We start from the raw sequence: 18990 nt of genomic DNA, 5'->3' as shown, positions 1-18990 counted from the left end.
AATGTACGGGAAAATTATAGTATTTGATATAAATGGTTTTAGAAGGTAAAGGGCATTTGTCGGGGTGGGCCTAGCTCCGCCCATGGTAAAGTTGCCTAGCTCATTACGAAGTGTCACGGGGAAACATGACTCATCGTAGAGGGCGCTTGCTTTGAGTGAACATCTAGTCTGGTTCTTATGTTTTCATGAAGCGAGAAAGCTGTACAAACGGTGCGGATTTTATTAAGTACTGGCATGGGCTCAATACATTTTGTTACGGATATTTTTTGATATGACGTATTTTGTACACATTTTGTGAAGACTTCGCCGGCTCCTGACGCGTTCAAACAACTAAGAAATTTTTCTGTTCAACTATACCTGCGGTGAATGATTGCATTAATTAAAGATTGATTTAACCTTTTGTATTTCGTATTCCTCGGCAGTTAATTAGTGCATTAATTTTGCAACAATGAACCGGTTATTTGGATCGAGTAAACCCAAAGCACCACCACCAAATCTTCAGAACTGCATTGAAAATGTGAGTGCCATTATTCTTGCTAAAGCCAGGCCTAGTAAAATATCATGTTCATGCCATAATAACTTGGCTATTCATATTCATATTTATTTCTACTTAATCAATTTGGACAGAGGTAAGACAATAAACAGGTGAAAATAATGCGCCTAGTATCATTGGGTATCACTAGATAGCCTGTATCAAAAATGTAGTTATGATACGGGCCCTGTTGCCTGTCATGCCTGTTCCTATGCAAAAGAGAACGAAACATCCACTTTAAAGTTTGATAATGGATATTTTGCCGGAGGTAATGACGGCAAACTAACGTTTACTAAAGGTTTGCCGGCGGCAATCCATATCAACAGAGGGCGCTGTACTCTTTAAGATAGGGCTGAATTATAAGATGTATTAAATTCCCACCAAAAGTTGTGTAGCACGTTTGGTGTAGTGGTTAAGCAAAAGCTCTAGAAAGCGGGATGACTCGGGTTCGATTCTGACCGCAGCACATTTTAAAGTTTTTTTTTCTCATCCCCAAATAAATAAGAATATTCTTCTTTTATTATTTTAACATGTCTCAAACATTTTTTTGCAGAGTATTACATTTTCTTTTTCAGATTTGTGGCTCTGGAGGATTTTTTTTAAAAGGGAAATAAAGTCCGAAATTATAAAATGGTCTGATTCCCATCTTGTGAATACGAGGTTACAACGATAATTTTGGCATGGAGCCAGACTAAAGTTTGTCACCGGAAAATGTTTAAGTACAAAAAACCAGTAACTGCGCATGTTCAGTAAATATCCGGCAAACTAACGTTTACTAAAGGTTTGCCGTCTCCGGTAAAATATACACTGCCTTAAAGTTTTTAGAATGTTTTTTCCACAACGGCTCGGCCCAGCCATGCTCACCCGACTAGTCATCATGGTCATTCTATATCATGTCAAATGTATTTGTTAGCGATGTTTACAATAAATGTTTTGTTTGGAATTGGAGTTTCGAGATAAATTTTGCGGTTAAAAAAACAACAATGAAAATACAATTACAACGCAATACAAAAATAAAGGTAATCCACAATGAACGTAACAAACTGCATTGATTCGCACGGTATCATATTAAAAATGTGTTAAATAATCACAATAAAGAGACAGACAGACGTCATTTACATGATTGTGGAATGATAAAAACACTCTGACTCTGAGGACTAAAACAAAAGAAGAAACTGTACACATGTAACTATACAATCACCACGTACCACTACCAGCCTAGATCAGTATTTATTTATCTATTTATTTATTTCTTATTTATCCTGGGTAATCCATTCAGTGAGAAAAAACTCATTGATCTCCCATGGATCCCAGCTCACACAAAACTACAATTAAAATGCAATAAAAATATTAAGAGTACAATAGATGATGATAGATGATGTTTTTGTATGAGGACTGTGATGAGAAGTTGAGAAGGCCTAGTGTAGGATTTGTGCTTTTGTGGTAAGTTCTGACTTTGAGTACATGGGACTTGTCCAAAATATGGTAGGAGACATTGACAAATAAATTAATAAGAACAAAAGTCTAGCATAATTTACAAATGAAAGTGCTTGAGATTTGAGGCCTAAAGGCTAGAATTACAAATGTAACATGCTTAAGATTGGCCATATTACCTCAAATCAGTACACATCATTTACATGTATATGATTGTAAGTAAATTATGATCTGTTTCTTTCCTTGTTTTTACAAAAGGTTGACAGTCGGTCAGAATCCGTGGAGAAAAAGATCTCAAAGTTGGACATTGAGCTAAAAAAATACAAAGATCAGATGAAGAAGATGCGAGATGGCCCTGCCAAGGTAAGATTCATCATTTAATAGCAACTTGGGGTATTACTGGCTATTAAATGAAAACCATAAATCTTAAAAGAATGAGCAGTCAGTTTGTCTTGTTTTGGGGGTTTTTTTTGCCCACTTAACCAACAGCAAGTTCAAAGGTGGAGTCAAGGGAGCTTTGTCGGTTTTGTTGACAGACGTTCAATACACACTGACATCATGACTTCGGTGATATCCCGAACACTAACTAAACATTTCTAGTATTATTCTAGCACACAAGTCATTTTTTACAATGTTCACCAGGCTTGCCAGTGTGTGTTTTGTCTGTTTGTCTGGCCATAGCGTACTTCTTGTGAAATGTATCTGGTAGCCAACTGTACTTAGTTAGCTAAACATTCCTATGCTTTGACCCTGTTTTAGAATATGGTGAAGCAAAAGGCCATGAGGATTCTGAAGCAGAAGAAAATGTGAGTCACCCAAATGCGATAGCCTGTAGTGCTGTGCTTTTTGATAATGATTTATCTTGTTCACTCACATCTTACAGATTCAGACCGTGGGGCTTTGGGGTCCCAGATCTAGAAAGTATACTGGATTGGTTATGTGTAGACCAAAGACTAACCATATTCATATTGAATAAGGGCAGACATTGGCCTCAGAGCCTCTGAGATTTTGTAATACAGACATGGCATGCAGTTTTACAGAACTTATCATGCTTAGATATATGATGTGTTGGCCTCTTTGACCCCCCACCCCCTGCAGTCCTCCTCCTCTACCTGGTTACCACATGATAAATGGCTACTCATGAATCTGTTCAAATCTCTCGATGCATAATATACCTCACTTCAATAAAGCACAAATTTCATGGTTTACCAGAACTACTCTCAATCACCTACTTGTTAGTATCTGCTCTCTGCCATTAATAATAATACTCACAAACATTGGTATAGCGCCACATAAGAGACGTTCAAGGTGTTTTTTGTTCTGACATGTACAATGTAAGCACGAAAGTTCTTATTATACCAATCCTAGCAAATTTTTGCAAACATCTAAGGTGTTTGCTGCTCATAAGGTTTATTGCAAGATCCTGACATTGCATTCCTGCAACCTCCCCATTTGTTCAGGTACGAGAACCAGTGTGACAACCTGAGGCAACAATCCTTCAATATGGAGCAGGCCAACTTTGCCACTCAGACCCTGAAAGACACTAAGACTACGGTGGATGCAATGAAAGTGGGCATCAAGGAGATGAAGAAAGAGTACAAGAAAGTCAATCTCAACCAAATTGAGGTGAGCCTGGTGTTAACACCCACATCTCCCCGTCCCCCATCCTCCCATCCCCCTCTGCCCATCCCAGTCTGGAGACTTGTCTTCCTGTCTTCCATATGAAGGGAATATTTTAGTTTGGTAACCCTTGCCATAATAGGACAGCAAATGATACATTTGAGAAAGTCACCGTCCTTTCTTCTTCAGAATAAACACATTACACTTCTTGTCTTTATTCTTTAAGACTTGTGCTGGAAAGGTTGTGTGTGAAATAGGGAAAGTAAGTGTTTGGTGTTGTCAATGGTATAAACTACAGTGTATATACAAGCTATAGCCAGGCTAAAGTGACATACACGTGTTGTGTACACCTGACAATTTGGTCATCAATCTGTTGCTTTCATTGTTTTTGTTGTCAACGGATAGGATCTGCAAGATGATATGTCAGACATGTTGGAGCAAGCAGATGAGGTTCAAGAGATCATGGGTAGGAGTTATGGAATGCCAGAACTAGATGAGGCCGACCTTGAAGCAGGTACGATAGATGGGTAACTCTCAAATAACCTGCTGATTCTTGTTAGTCTTAAATGAGCGTTTGGTTAAATTGATTTCCCACATTCAGATTTGTGAGGTAACATGTTTAACAAGGATGCATCATCTTGTTTGTATTCTTTTGGCACACTGTTTCATCTTTGATTTAAGAAAGTCTTTTTTTAATACTCTTAATTAAACTTCTTAGAAAAAGGCTTCAAGGAAAAGGTTAAGATTCAGAATGAAGCAATACATGTACTTAAGTTTTTTACGTGTATAATAAAGTGTCAAATTCAAAACTTTGACATTGTTTTTAACTTTGAAGTTATCAAGAGAATAAAAAAAATTAGTGCCTTTCCTCAAACATTTCTTGTTAATATATCCACTAACCCACTTTGCAATGTCTCCTGCACAGAACTGGATGCACTTGGGGATGATTTCTTAATGGATGAGGACACATCTTACTTAGATGAGGCCATCAGTGCCCCAGCGGCTCCAGAAACCAACCCAGGGGCGGAGTCAGTACAGGTTTGTGGGAGGATCAAATTTCAAATTGTACTTTACCTTTCACTGATGCCAGTTCTTAAGTGTTGCTTACTGAGTGCGCTCATAGAGCTTTGTGAGAAAAGCTAACTTGGTTGTGACTTGAACCCAAAACCATCTACATGTACTTACTGGCAAAGACATCTTATCACTTGACCATCAAGCATGCTTCAAAGGGACTCAAGAAAGTAGCTGCACACTGGTTCTTTTTTTAGTGAAGAAGTATTGTTGTAATTGTCACTGATTTTGAAAACTCCTGGGGCTCAATTAGTTGCTAAGCACAAGGGATTGGTCAGTTCCAATTGCTTAGTTAAAACACGTTACATGCCAATGAAGTTATGAAGTTGAGGATTTGTTCATTGCTTGGAACTGGTTTCCTGTTTAATTTTCTGCTGTGCAAATGTGAACAGTTTCATGAAAGTGAACTAGGGGTTTCTTCTTCCTGAACAAATTGACAATCTGTTTGAACTCTTATTTTGCAGGATGGAGTCCCAGTGGATGAGTTTGGATTGCCTCAACTCTCATCAACATGAAAGGTCACTTATTGATTATTACCAATATCTATAATATCGCCATTCTACTGTCAGCTTCAAACGTATGATTGATTTGGTCTATCAATAATGTACATAAAGCAAACTAATATTTTTATTATAAAAGAAAAGTCAGTTATACTTGTAGTATATTGTTTTGAAATGCGGACAGCCAATTGTCAATATAGTTTGATTTTTTTTGCAGATTTTTGCAAATTGTGGAAGTTGTTTAGCAGTCACTTGGTTTGTAATGGCTTGCATTAGCTTGTTACATCTCACCATCTCAGCAGTTGCAATATTATCAGAAGTATGACAATTCTTGATTGAAACCCAGATGACGAGATAATCTTATGCCTTTGAGATAAACACATGATAATTAACTTGTACTACATGCGTTTGTGATCTGTGGAAATGGCAACAGTGATCGCTGAGTCTGGAGTGAAATCAGGAGATGCTGGGTAATATAAGGACATGGTATCTTAGTGGTTGATGCCAAATAGCTCATACTGCAGACCCAGGTTGCATTGTGGATTTGTTAATACTGTGTAATGTTTCCAGGGAGATCTTCTATTCCATTGAACATACGTTTGTAAGGACATTTCAGCCATGTTATCCTCCATCTTGTAAAGGTATCCTGTCCAAGAAATTGCTGACAGCACAGGATGCGTATTTGTAGCAAGTTGAAACTTAATGTTGCTACCGGGTTGAAAAAGACCAGTTCTTGGTGTGTTTTTCTTAGTAAACAAGCCAATAGTTAGTTAATACATGTAGCTACATTTGTAAAAATGTCCACATTGTATAAAAGCTGTAGCCTTTCCATGGCATAATATAATCATGTGTAGCAAGTCAAACGTTTCACATTGCTTTGTTGTATGAAATCACACTTGCTACTTAGTGTACTTTATGAAAATTGAGTCAGTTCATGTTTGTTTGTTGGGTTGTTGGGGGTGTTGGGTTGTTTGTTTGTTTGAACCCGACGCTGTAGATGTTTTCATATTTGTATACAAACTTAGTGATGTGACCCCAAAAAGACATGTAAACCACTCAATCAATTAGTGATGGAAAATATTGACATTACTAGGTTAAGTGTATGAAACAAGGATGGGTGGCTTATTTTCTGTGAAGTATGCTTTTGCTTAATATTGCTAACATGATACTACATGTACTTGGGCATGGTTCATATTGCTACATCCAGTACCACAGATACTTGTAACAAAATACACTACCGACACATGAAACTCTTGCAGTTACAAAAACGTACTGTACATGTGCTGTTTGTCAAGAAATATTGCACTGTTGTATGCAATGTGTTTATAGATAATTACTAAGATAGAAATATGTAAATAGAATCGAGGGAAAGAAAGCAAAATTAAAATGCCAATTGCATCAAGGTAGATTTCTGTTTATTATTTAACATTTGGTGGTGGAGTAGCTACATGTTTATCTGTGCCACCTTTAAGAAGAAATGTTTGTATCAACAGATACTTATATCACAAATTGTTCCATAGATTCTGTGTTATTCATTGAGGTAATACAGATGACCATGAATGATGCTGCATGACATCATGGAGTCATTTTTCAGTTGTCATGCTTGTTTTTCTTTTTATTTCAGGTTTTTGGATGGTTGACGTTTCCATTTTCAAAGCAATTATAATATCTAACTTGAGTTGTTTTAAATAAATATTGAATTATAAAACATGAATTAGTTAGATATGTACCTGAAAAGAAACTCTTAAATTAAACCCAGACTTTTTATACTCGTTTCATAAATAGGCACCTCATACCATGATCAGTTCTAAATATAGGAGCTGGTTTGAAAATGAGAAAAGATAAAGGTCACAAATAACTTCATACCTTAGTAGGAATTGGGTTCACATTTAGAGGATGGAAGTCCAACAATTATTAAATTTCTTGGTAATTACAAAAAAAGCCAAAACAACACTTTTCAAGTGATATCAATATGGAAATTATAATTTGTGTTAAATTCACAGGCTGATCCAATAGACATGTAATCTCTGGAGTTTTCTTTCGCCATCCCAAGACAGAATGTATACAAATTGAGTTGTTGTTTGGAAGTGCAAAAGATGAGGTTTCGGGAAATCTCATGATTGACTTACAACAATTAATTCATCATTTGTAGAGCCTTTATGTGACTTCCCTTATTTCTAATTAATTTATGACTCTAGAAAAATACAATCACAGTATTTGTTCATCTTATAAAAATCTAAGATAATCACATTGAAATAATTAAAATATTCACAAACAGTTGTACTCCAGCTATGTGTATAACTCTTTCTTTACAGAAATGCTTTGCTAAATTTAAACAGTGGCCTCATCCAAAACCATTTTATACCAATTTGTGAGGTATAGTTTAGAAAGTCCTAACGTTCATCACCAGTATTCATTTCTTTGTAAATGGCAAGTCGCAACAAATACCAAAAAAAAGTATGCTAAGGAACAATAGTAAATGTATTCAGGGTTTCCGTAAATGAATAAATAACATCTCGGGCAAGGTTTTCGACTATTTACACAATTCCAAAGAATAATAATTAAACCATATCACTAAAACACCAAATTGTCCTGAATAAAGTCACATGAATGCATTGAGAATGACATGCAATATAAAAAATAATGTGACAAAAGATGGACCTACGTATTTCTTCTCAACTGTAGACCAACAAAACCAAATTTACGTAACTGACCAATGAATTGTGTTAATTCGCCTGCATTCCAATTTCTTGCCTACGGCTTACGGCTTACAATAACAGATTGGCCTATGAGAGCAGTTAAAGCACTTCCCATAGACACCGGCTTACAATAACAGATTGGCCTATGAGAGCAGTTAAAGCACTTCCCATAGACACGTGTGTAACTGCTAGCCATAGCCATTTCATTTGCATACAGCCCTACCTTCTTATAAAGCTTATATGATTTTGGTAGTCTTGATTCAAGACTAGAGCACCAAAGAGGAAGCTACTGATATGATTGACTAAGGTCTGCTGTCTTGCTCAGACTTATGTCTATATAAATTTGGCTGAGCTTTCTGGAAAGTTCTGAGGTTACCAAACACCACATACAAATTCTGGAACTTGGAAATAACAATGAAGCACCACAAAGTTTTTTCTCGGGATATTCCAGAAATACTGGATTACCTTCCTTGAGAATGGGCACATACCCATTAATAATTATATGTATATGGCTAAAAACCAGAAATGTACAAAAGCTATGTAATTGTCTTTTAATGTGAATTGCAAATGCAAACCAGAAAGCAGTTGCTGTGTGAATTCTGACAAGTTTAACACATTTTAACTCTGGCTAATTTTTGCCATGAATGTTCAAAGAGGTCAAGTTTGTGTAACACTTGTTCATATTAACATGACGTATGAACTGGCCTTCAAATTAGTCAAGACTATTATTTCAGACTAGATGACAAGTTGGCTATGAAAGGCTGCGCTAAGCATCAGCCTGGTATAAACTAAACTCTTTGTTGCATTTATTAGAACAATGAGGAACAAACTGAGCCAGTATATATTTTTGTTATCTCCAGTGGGCATCAGTCCAAGCCAATAAACTGGCTTGTTGCAGGCAAGGAAATAAATACAAAGTCTTGCAATAAGATCCACAGATTTCTAACATTACTATATCAGTGTTGGTCTGCCTTGCAGCCACCCAAGTTATGCCTTCTCATCAGGTCAGATACAAATTCGAATCGGTCGGCCCGGTTGTTCAACCGATACAGAGGATCCAACAAGAAACGGATCTTAGCCGAGCTCTCACGATGGGGGACATGGACGGCCCACACATTGGGTAGCACCATGTATTCATATCTGTAAGATAATATAGGAAGATTTCTATTTTAAAAGTAGTCAATTGGTGCATGTAGTTTAAAAATTTACAAGAGTATTTTACGGTACGGCACAACCAGTACAGCAAAAATAACATATTTTTCTTCAGTTTGAATTGAAAAAGGGGTCAGTTATTTTATTAAAAAGATTTCAGGCAAATAACGTGCAAGAATGTTCTTCAATGTTACGAATCATCACTAGGAACCAAAAAATTGAAACAGTTTCTTGTTATTAAAAATATTTATTTTGTTGTTGAATTGCAAAACCAAATATTATAATTTACAAGGCCTTGCCTTGTCCACTTTGCCAGGGAGGTGGCTCATTCTCTGTTTTTGGAGCGATCAGTTCGTTCCTGAACAACTTGTGAACACAAATACACACACACACTACACCTTTTGCATTTTAACATTATAGCGTTGATATCTGCTAAAATTTCCATCCAAATTTCTAAATATGTAGGTTGCTTAAGAGAACAAAAACGGTTGAAGATTTTAGGATGATAGGATGCATTATTGAATCTACCAAAACATATGATTCCAAACTTTAATAAAACTTTTTTTCAAATGCCAACTTTTTAGAGGCACATATCGTTAAAGACTGTAAACATTAAAATGAGTTTAACAGCAGTCTTACCCACTGGCATGAAGCTCCATTGCGTACGTTACTTTATTCATCCCATAACCTGTGAAGCGTTCATCAAACAGCGGTAGATTCTCAGTGTTTCTGAAAGAGAAATTTGTCAATAATCAAATTAACATTGAGGCTGTCCATATTGCCCAAGAAAAAAAAAAACACACACTACAGTGCTTGTGCACACACATCACTGCAAAAAACTTGTCCCAAATTGTTCAATGGTATCAAGAGGTATAAAGTGTGCAACAACTTAAAGAAGAATCTTTGGTCTTCAGATGAGCAAACTGACCTTGCCTGTTCAAAAATGAAAATGTTCTAGAATTACATGTACCTGCTAAACTCACTCACGGTTGGAGGTCAGTTTAATGTCGCCCTTCACAACTGTAAAATGTGTGAGGGGCAGCCTGGTATAATTGTTATTGTAGAAACCTCAGTGTTGTTTTGAATTGTACTGTAGCCCTGCCTTACCTCAGAATGAGGTAGGGTTCATATTTGTCCTGATAGGTAGACACTTTGTAAGGCCGAGTTGCAGAGTACCAACTCCTGTAGTCTGTGGGCCTGTGAGCCTCGGGAGCCGTTGAAATCATTACAGTGAAGTTAAGGTCTTCTCAAACAGAAAGGTTCAAAACTGAGAGTCACAAGAGTGTCATAGCAGTCATCAATGTTTATTTGACTTTTAACTTTACTCTTACTTTACTGTCTTACAATTGAAGACAGCATTAACTGTGACAATAGCTGAGATCCCATCCGAAGTGAGCCTCCAGAGCTACGGCTAAGTCAACTGTAACTTGTTCCCATGTAGTTGTAATTGTCAGAGACTAGTGCCAGACAAGAGATTGGGATGCAGTCTATATCATGGTATAATTTTGGTCAAGGATATTGAAGGGAGAGATGATAGCCCCATCACTAAACAGCTTGTCCTTCAGGTCCTGCTTATTCTTGGGCTGGTCGACTGGAAAATCCTGGAGGCAAACAAAATCAACCCAAAACATTAAAAAATAGTTAATTAGATACTGTTAAGGATAAGAGACAGGCTCAGCTAATTTTGGACTAAAAAGAAAAACAAAACTTCAAGAAGCATTTGAGATGTGTGATCTCTGATAATAATGTACATTTTAATGACAGACCCACTCAGATTATTTAAGTCCGCTTAAATCAAGACTATGCTTTCTGCTGAAGGATCAGGCTCATGCTTTCTGTGTGTTTTTATGCAAAGTATGGTTCCCATCCTACCTTAATGAATTCCTGCGCATACTCAAAGACAGGCACCACAAAGGCAGTTTTGTTAAACTGCGGGGTTCTCTCGATCATAGCCAGGGAGGTCTGGAAGCTTGATTGGAAATCTGGAGCAGGGACAAAATCTGCATCCAGGAGAAAAATGTACTTGGTCTTGGCTTGTCTGGGAAATGAAGTAAAACAGATACAAAAGTGAGGCCAATTACAGTTTTGATTTCGTGTTCACAGGTAGTGATTTTAAACCTTTGTAAATGCTAAGACACTTTTCAGATTCTCACTTTTGAACCTCAAAGCAATAATTGACTTAATCAAACTTACATACATGAAAAATTGCCCTATTTTCAACTTTATGTAACAAGTACGAAACTTACTAAAGATGCATACTGCATGCTCTTCAATTTCTTTTTGTCCTCCTAATAAACCAATTTTCAATTTGTATGTTTTATTTTGTTTTAAAGCAAAACTACTTTATTCCTCTGAAAACAAAAGGCTTTCATTTTGTGCATAAATAATCGGCCCTGTGCAAGCTGAGTTATCGTCTGGCAGCCAATAATTCCAATTTTGTGAAGAAATAAATTAGTAACTGAACATTGGTGGATATTTTTGTTTAGTATCTCATTCAAAAGTGAATAACTTTTAATCTTGCTAGGAAAATAATACTTTAATAAAGGGGAGTACATCTGCAAGTCAGAAAGATGTTACAGATCAAATAAAAGATAACGAAAATGCATCTACCTGATGGCCAAATTCCTCAAGTAGTTGACTGGATACTCATCCTCTGACTAAAATGGCGATAACAAAAACGCAAATTAGTCATTACCGGAGGCTTGAAATTTGTCATTTTGAAAAAACAAAAACAAATCCATATATATATAACATACAGTATAGCTTGATGTTCTTTTCCTTGCAATGTTTTAATGACATTGCTAAGCAATTCTGCTCTCTCATGATCTGTATGATTAAACATATCCCGGCTGGTGCATACATGTAAGGAGTAGATCATCATCATGTTTGTTGTATAGATACCCACCCGCAATTTCTTCTGAATTGTCCCGAAATGTACAATGTATGTGAACTTGAAATACCTTCCTTTTTGTTGTTATAACTCGAGAGTTGTTGCTCACCGTTTTAGCGAAGACAACCACCATATTGCATCTACCCTGTAAATGACTGTTACGAAGCTTCTTCTTGATATACAACCTAAAGAGTACAGAAATACTTAGGTTCACCATGTGATTACAATATGAAGCCATTACTGATGTGGTATCATGCTCAGCTGCAGGTTGTATGTGTGCAGTCAATGGTGCTTCAACCAACGGATTCTTCCATTCCCTGCAGCAGGGATGTAGTAGAGTCCATCACAAGTCCAGTCCCAAGTCATTCACGAGTCCATTCCCAAGACAAAGGAATGCCTTTGTCATAACTCAATAGCTTCTGAGTTGAGTTGGGACTGGAGGACTTGTGATGGACTCGTCTACATCCCCGCTCTGCAGTCTGGCCAATCTTTGAAGTATATGAACATAAAAGCACAGTGCCAAACATTCACCCATGGACAATTTTAAATTGAGATGACCCCGTGTCACCCTTTTTCGGGACTGAAATAAAAGTGGACAATTCACCTTTTCCATCCGTGGTCGTTGTCGGTTTTGGAAGATTTTGTCGGAATGAAGAGCGCCACCGATATTGGGCCCTGCCAATGCTCAAGGGCGGATTCCAGCAGGTCAATCCTGTCCAGTGACACCTGGGTTACTAAGGTCAAAGGTTGTGACCCCTCAGTTAACTAGGGTTGGGAGAAAGCAGGTAGACCAAACATTAAATTTGATTACAAATACTATGGACTCTGTGCACAGCTACCCCTTAAACAGAGACGAGTGAAATATGATTGATAAAACCTTGAACACCACTATTGCCATATGTGTTCAAACACCCTGGTGCACAATCAGATTAATATAACAGTGCCCACTTCATGAAAAAAGCCAAAGAGTTTCTTGCCAAATATAGCACACAATTAAGAAATAAGACAAAGTAGCTCCTCATGAATATTCAAAATAGCCTACCTGCGTCCCATCTGTTAGGAACTGCTCCACGTCAAAATCAAACCTGGAGCTGGTCTTTGATGACCTGCAATATTCAGGACATTTCTGGATGTAGTTTTTGGTGACCATGACTTGTGAATGGTCCTCTGAGATTTAAGTAAACAAACACTTTTCTTTACAATTGATAAACTTACAGCTTTCTTTACACCATATTGATGTCACGAACAGTAAAATACGTTGACAAGAATAAGACAGAATGTTTTTATTAAATTTCTTACCTAAAATTGGGCGTACTATGACATCCATGAATTTGATGGAACCCTGGTAACCATGGCAACACAGCATGACAGTGACACTCTGGAGCACTTTGTCTACTGGAAAAATCTATCAACAAATCAAATTTCATGATAAACATATGATGCTTGATCTCCACTGCATATTCCAAACACTGATTGAATGTAACAAACATTAGTTATTAATTGCAATTTTGTTTCCGACACAATGCCTTTCACTCTCTATACCAAGACATTTTTGCAAGGAAACTTTTTAAATATGCCAAAATCCAACACTGTGCAGAAACCTGATGGAAGGCTTTTTTATGTTATAAAAAAATAATAAAACTAGGACATTAAAACCAAATGTTAACAGTGGCTGAGCTGTACAGTCACAACTCACAAATATACCGCAACAAAACATATGTGGGAATTTCAGGGGTTTAGTTGGGTTTCAATGAATATTTACAGTGGAGTGATAAACAGGATCATTTGTGTATTTCCTAAATATTGCTTGCCTTGTCCACTTCAGCTGATAAATAGGGGTGTGTTCCTGCTGGAAAATCGAGTCTGTTGAAGAATCACAGAGTAAAAGAGAATTATCCGATGTAACAGAGGATGAACAATGACAAAGGAATATCTTTGTTACAGTTTACTTAATATATCTTGCCATATTACTTGAGACTGGAGAACTTGACTGCAACACTAAACCGGTCCCTGGCCCTCCTTTAGTTTGAAAGTCCAGAACATACAAAGGATGGCTCATTAAAAATAATCAACAACAACAACCAAAAGACAACCAATAATGGGATACTTCACCCCTTACCTTATTCTGTCTGATGCACCATCTTTGTATCTCAATAAAGCTATTGCACTGTATGTGGCATCACTTGCCTAAAGTGAAAGATCAAATCAAAAACAGGAATGAACACAATTTGAATGGTTAGCTCAGACACAAAAATGTGGAAAAGGTTTGCTTACACGTACTTACCACTTGTTTGTCTTTTGTCAGCTTTGATGCTGCGCTTTTTGCGTGAAAATAAATACCATCAATGGGTTTATCTTGATTAATCTGGGGGAGAAAAGAACATTGAGCATGATGAATACATCTGCCTGAAATAGCCTATACCATTGTACATGTGGTAGACAACTTTTTTATATATTTGCCGTATACATGTACATGTATGTCTATCCTACTGTCTTTTATATAAAGGAATCTTTACCATTTACTTACAGGTAAAAACTGATATATTGCTCTAACACTGTCTGGCTTGCATTTCACACTCAGGACCTATTGAGGAGAAAGAAATAATAAATGTCACTGAAAGAAACCAGTTTCTCAGAAACATGGTCCAAAAGTCCATTTCCAAATGTTCCTTGAAACACTTAGATTTGAATCAAGTTGCTTTCCAATTAACTCTTTCACTCCACCTATCACATTTCAAGAGACAGCCAGATCAAAGAGTTGGAAAACTTCATGCAAATCATTTCCAATTTCTTCCAATTCCTTGCAGAGGAGATGTGATCACATAGATTTGTGGGATCTGAAGGTGTGTGTTCTGCATGTAAGACTGAGTTTAGGGAAACGTTCCCTCCATCATGGTCGGTTACCCACCTTACCACAGGTACCTGGCTGGTCGGGCAGACTACAGTCAATCTCTGGATTCCATCGGACCTGAGGCATCCACCAACCAGCAATCTCCACTGCTGAGGAGTCAATGATGTGGGATGAGATCAGATTACCAGAGGCAAAGGTCTGAGCATCCTCCCCAGGCACGATGCCTTCCTGAAGGAGCAAGACTTCATCAACTCCATCAGCAACCGGGAAGTCCATGTCATTTTCCCTACACAAAAGAAAGTTGGAATAATATAATTTGTACAATGTACATGTAGCCTACTTCTTAATGCACGCACAAACATGTTCCTGACCCAATGCTTCGTTTTTTTCCTCCTGCCTCCTTTATTTACAAAAAAATTGTTTTGTAAAGATATATAAACTGTCAATTATTAATGGTAGCCTAACATGCTCAGTGCTAGCTATAGTACTACTAGTAGTACTAGAAGTGGGGTAGTATTACATTACTTTTGTATTGCCATGTTATGTATGTCCGAATGTTAAACACTGTTAAAAGGCGACAAGTTGGGTCCAAGTTACTCGGACCAGACCAGGGCTAGACCTAGCTGGAGTTACCCAGCCCTGAGTTCTATCATTGGGTTGTCTATTAGGGCTGGAGCGCATTTTTCTCAAAACTTGTAGTATTTGCAAAAAAAATTTGGAAAATGTTCAATTTTGTCCCCTTTACACACTAATTGCAACTGCAACTCACCCCAAACTTGCCTGGAATAACCATTACAGGGTCATTCCATGCCAACTCAACAAATGTTGCACACCATCACCTCTTGGATTTTTTTCTTTTTTGGTGTACTGAAAGATACTTAGGAGAAATGCAAATTCTGAAAATTTGGGGTCTCTACGACTTTTCGTTCTTGCGCAACAGCATTTTGAAATTTGAGGTGGGCGGGGCCAAAAGTGCGTCGCGTCACGAAATTCAATGTTTAAAGGGCCATATATTTAAAACTATACACCCCAGACATTTCAAACTTGGTAATCTGGGCTATTTTTTGCTGTAGATTTCAAATATTTTAACAGAAAGAAAGTAGCTTGTTTCATTTTTAAGTTAAAGGGGCCCCAAAATGGCCCAAAACTCATCTGGACCAATGTTCGGGGGGGGTGTAAGTCAAAAATTGAAAATATTTTTTTCACCAATTTTTTTGCCTGTAATAGCCCCCAAGTGAAACTACTTTCATGTAAAATCTTACACTTATATTAACTTCATTGAATGAGATATAGCCCTTGCAAAAAGCAAATTTCTTATTTTTACGATAACTTGACCCCCCCAAAAACCAACGTCAGACATTCCGCCCCAAATTTTGCTTCACATATGTTTGAGGTTGGTCCTTAGTGAAGTCCTCTGAAAAGTTTCATGTTGGTGTCTAAATGTCTTCAGTGGATAGCTGGGCTTTATAATGAGTCTATATCTTACGATGCTGCAGGTTCCGTAACATACAAGTACATGTACATTGTACCAAGAATAACAGCAGTCGGTACATAAAGAATAAGTTGGGTATGAAACTTAGCTTACATTTGTACATGTAGACTTTTGATCAGTTGATATAATTGTTTACAGTTTCACAGGTGAAATTATGCATTCCTTGTGATGTAGTTTTGATGAAGTTGAATGAGTTGCATGATGGTTGGCTCACTATGTTTGTATTGCCTTCCACCACTATGTAGAAGTTCTGGTGTTGGTACGCAACACAACACATCAACAAATGGAATGTTACATTTATCTTCTCTTTGTGGCCAATAGAGAGTATTTGTTGATTCCGTCCTGTACATGAAGCGGACATACACATCCTCATGAAGTTGTGATACATCTTCTACAATAGCAATGTACCAAACATCATCATAGACCACACAAACATATTTTCCTGGGTTGAGGTCAGCTGCTACAATTGGTGCATGATGAGTTTCCTGCATGAACTAGAATCCCCTTATCCATAATGAAAACTAAGATCATCAGGTTAAAACCATAGACCCTTTACTCAAACTGAATCACTTCTCTTTGGTTCAGGTTAGTGCTATACTATGCTGTGCAAGTGAGAACTGGTTATATTAAATGTATACATGACATGCATGCTGTGTGATGAGCACATGGAAAGAATAAGACTCTCAAGTCATTTAACCTAATTTGCATATAATGCACACATAGGTCTACAAGCAACTGTTTATTGAGCAGGAAATGGGTAGTCTTGACCCAAGTCTATCAACAGTCTATCAACAGGGATTTTGTTGTGCTGGTTCCGTAAAATACAAGTACATGTACTTGTATGTTACGGAACCTGCAGCATCGTAAGATATAGACTCTTTATAAAGCCCAGCTATCCACTGAAGACATTTAGACACCAACATGAAACTTTTCAGAGGACTTCACTAAGGACCAACCTCAAACATATGTGAAGCAAAATTTGGGGCGGAATGTCTGACGTTGGTTTTTGGGGGGGTCAAGTTATCGTAAAAATAAGAAATTTGCTTTTTGCAAGGGCTATATCTCATTCAATGAAGTTAATATAAGTGTAAGATTTTACATGAAAGTAGTTTCACTTGGGGGCTATTACAGGCAAAAAAATTGGTGAAAAAAATATTTTCAATTTTTGACTTACACCCCCCCGAACATTGGTCCAGATGAGTTTTGGGCCATTTTGGGGCCCCTTTAACTTAAAAATGAAACAAGCTACTTTCTTTCTGTTAAAATATTTGAAATCTACAGCAAAAAATAGCCCAGATTACCAAGTTTGAAATGTCTGGGGTGTATAGTTTTAAATATATGGCCCTTTAAACATTGAATTTCGTGACGCGACGCACTTTTGGCCCCGCCCACCTCAAATTTCAAAATGCTGTTGCGCAAGAACGAAAAGTCGTAGAGACCCCAAATTTTCAGAATTTGCATTTCTCCTAAGTATCTTTCAGTACACCAAAAAAGAAAAAAATCCAAGAGGTGATGGTGTGCAACATTTGTTGAGTTGGCATGGAATGACCCTACACAGGTCCTTGAAGTAAAAAACGATCCACGATGAAGATTCAGCCTACAATTGCAGTGAAAACAGGAGGAATAACCGCTAACTTGACAACCTTGCTGGATTGGCCAGGACCGCTATTGGTTTGTGCACACAAAAAATTGTGTACAATGAATGGCGGTCGATTAACAGGCACAGAGAGCGATCGCTGTCAACTACACGGTTTTGCCGGCTGCGCTGGCTGTTGGCGCATGACGTCACGCGGAAGCGTAACACCCGATGACTGTTTCATGCACTAGTATAAGGTTTACCACTCGCATCACAGCTTTGGTACTGGAACCGCAACCAATAGTGCATGAAACAGTCATCGGGTGTTACGCTTCCGCGTGACGTCATGCGCCAACAGCCAGCGCAGCCGGCAAAACGAGTAGTTGACAGCGATCGCTCTCTGTGCCTGTTAATCGACCGCCATTCATTGTACACAATTTTTTTTGTGCACAAACCAATTGCGGTCCTGGCCAACCCAGCAAGGTTGTCAAGTTAGCGGTTATTCCTCCTGTTTTCACTGCAATTGTAGGCTGAATCTTCATCGTGGATCGTTTTTTACTTCAAGGACCTGTGTAATGGTTATTCCAGGCAAGTTTGGGGTGAGTTGCAGTTGCAATTAGTGTGTAACAGGGAAAAAATTGAACATTTTCCAAATTTTTTTTGCAAATACTACAAGTTTTGAGAAAAATGCGCTCCAGCCCTAATAGACGACCCAATGATAAAACTCAGGGCTGGGTAACTCCAGCTAGGCTAGACCCGTGAACGTGGCTGTACAATTATACAAGTCACGATACCTTAACGGGTCTAGCTGTCTAGGTCAGTGCCAGGGACATCATGATTCATGGCCATGGATGGTACTGCACTGGCCAGGCCTAGTCCGAAAATTTTGGACTCTCAACTCAGTTTAAATAATAATACTGTGTATGTATGCCCGGCTATATACGTACAGATTTTTATCTCTGGTTCTTTCGTCATCATCCAGATAAAACACAAAGCTGATATATGTCACCATAAGCGAGAATAGAGATATCATGAAAAAAATCCAAACGAAGAAAGCAATATTAAAAAGACACAACCGATGGATGCAACGATATATTTTTCTTTTCATCTGCATGCACGCAGCCATCTTGAAAATTGTTTTGGTTCAGAATAGTATACCGCCCTCTGTTGTTT

The 18990-nt window shown here is 37.7% G+C and overlaps 2 protein-coding genes across 3 annotated transcripts; one reads left to right on the top strand and one right to left on the bottom strand.

The window, feature by feature from the left end:
• The first annotated feature begins 448 nt into the window (after positions 1-448).
• LOC119746079 (charged multivesicular body protein 5-like) lies at positions 449-7445 on the top strand. The gene is made up of 7 exons (XM_038222868.1): positions 449-517; positions 2225-2329; positions 2726-2772; positions 3427-3592; positions 3992-4100; positions 4512-4624; positions 5122-7445. The coding sequence occupies exons 1-7, from the start codon at positions 449-451 to the stop codon at positions 5170-5172; spliced, it is 660 nt and encodes a 219-aa protein (XP_038078796.1). The 3' UTR covers positions 5173-7445.
• Positions 6118-18959, bottom strand: LOC119746073 (LARGE xylosyl- and glucuronyltransferase 2-A-like). 2 transcript variants are annotated; one of them, XR_005273690.1, is made up of 17 exons: positions 18765-18959; positions 14807-15035; positions 14426-14482; positions 14183-14263; positions 14018-14085; positions 13710-13761; positions 13198-13303; positions 12941-13065; positions 12503-12663; positions 12008-12083; positions 11619-11665; positions 10881-11046; positions 10528-10609; positions 10116-10233; positions 9648-9737; positions 7976-8996; positions 6118-7911 (listed from the first exon to the last, which is right to left on the bottom strand). XR_005273690.1 is itself a non-coding variant. In XM_038222860.1 (16 exons), exons 1-16 carry the CDS (start codon positions 18941-18943, stop codon positions 8813-8815), a joined length of 1821 nt encoding a protein of 606 aa, XP_038078788.1. In that variant the 5' UTR covers positions 18944-18959; the 3' UTR covers positions 6539-8812. The 2 variants fall into 2 exon arrangements, 1 of the variants encoding a protein (XP_038078788.1); XM_038222860.1 differs by having other exon boundaries at positions 6539-8996.
• Positions 18960-18990: the final 31 nt, after the last annotated feature.

The sequence above is a fragment of the Patiria miniata genome, unplaced genomic scaffold (assembly GCF_015706575.1).
Source record: "Patiria miniata isolate m_02_andy unplaced genomic scaffold, ASM1570657v1 HiC_scaffold_7, whole genome shotgun sequence".
Taxonomy (NCBI): domain Eukaryota; kingdom Metazoa; phylum Echinodermata; class Asteroidea; order Valvatida; family Asterinidae; genus Patiria; species Patiria miniata.
This window is presented reverse-complemented; position numbering and strand designations above follow the sequence as displayed.

What these genes read in the sequence shown, in the direction of transcription:
- LOC119746079 (XM_038222868.1), top strand. Translation starts at nt 449, where the DNA reads ATGAACCGGTTATTTGGATCGAGTAAACCCAAAGCACCACCACCAAAT. An exon ending in TTCAGAACTGCATTGAAAAT is followed by an intron (nt 518 to 2,224) that starts GTGAGTGCCATT and finishes TTTTTACAAAAG; the next exon opens with GTTGACAGTCGGTCAGAATC. An exon ending in TGCGAGATGGCCCTGCCAAG is followed by an intron (nt 2,330 to 2,725) that starts GTAAGATTCATC and finishes ACCCTGTTTTAG; the next exon opens with AATATGGTGAAGCAAAAGGC.
- LOC119746073 (XM_038222860.1), bottom strand. Translation starts at nt 18,943, where the DNA reads ATGGCTGCGTGCATGCAGATGAAAAGAAAAATATATCGTTGCATCCAT. An exon ending in GGTGCATCAGACAGAATAAG is followed by an intron (nt 13,762 to 14,017) that starts GTAAGGGGTGAA and finishes ATTCTTCAACAG; the next exon opens with ACTCGATTTTCCAGCAGGAA. An exon ending in ATGGAGCTTCATGCCAGTGG is followed by an intron (nt 8,997 to 9,647) that starts GTAAGACTGCTG and finishes ATTATCTTACAG; the next exon opens with ATATGAATACATGGTGCTAC.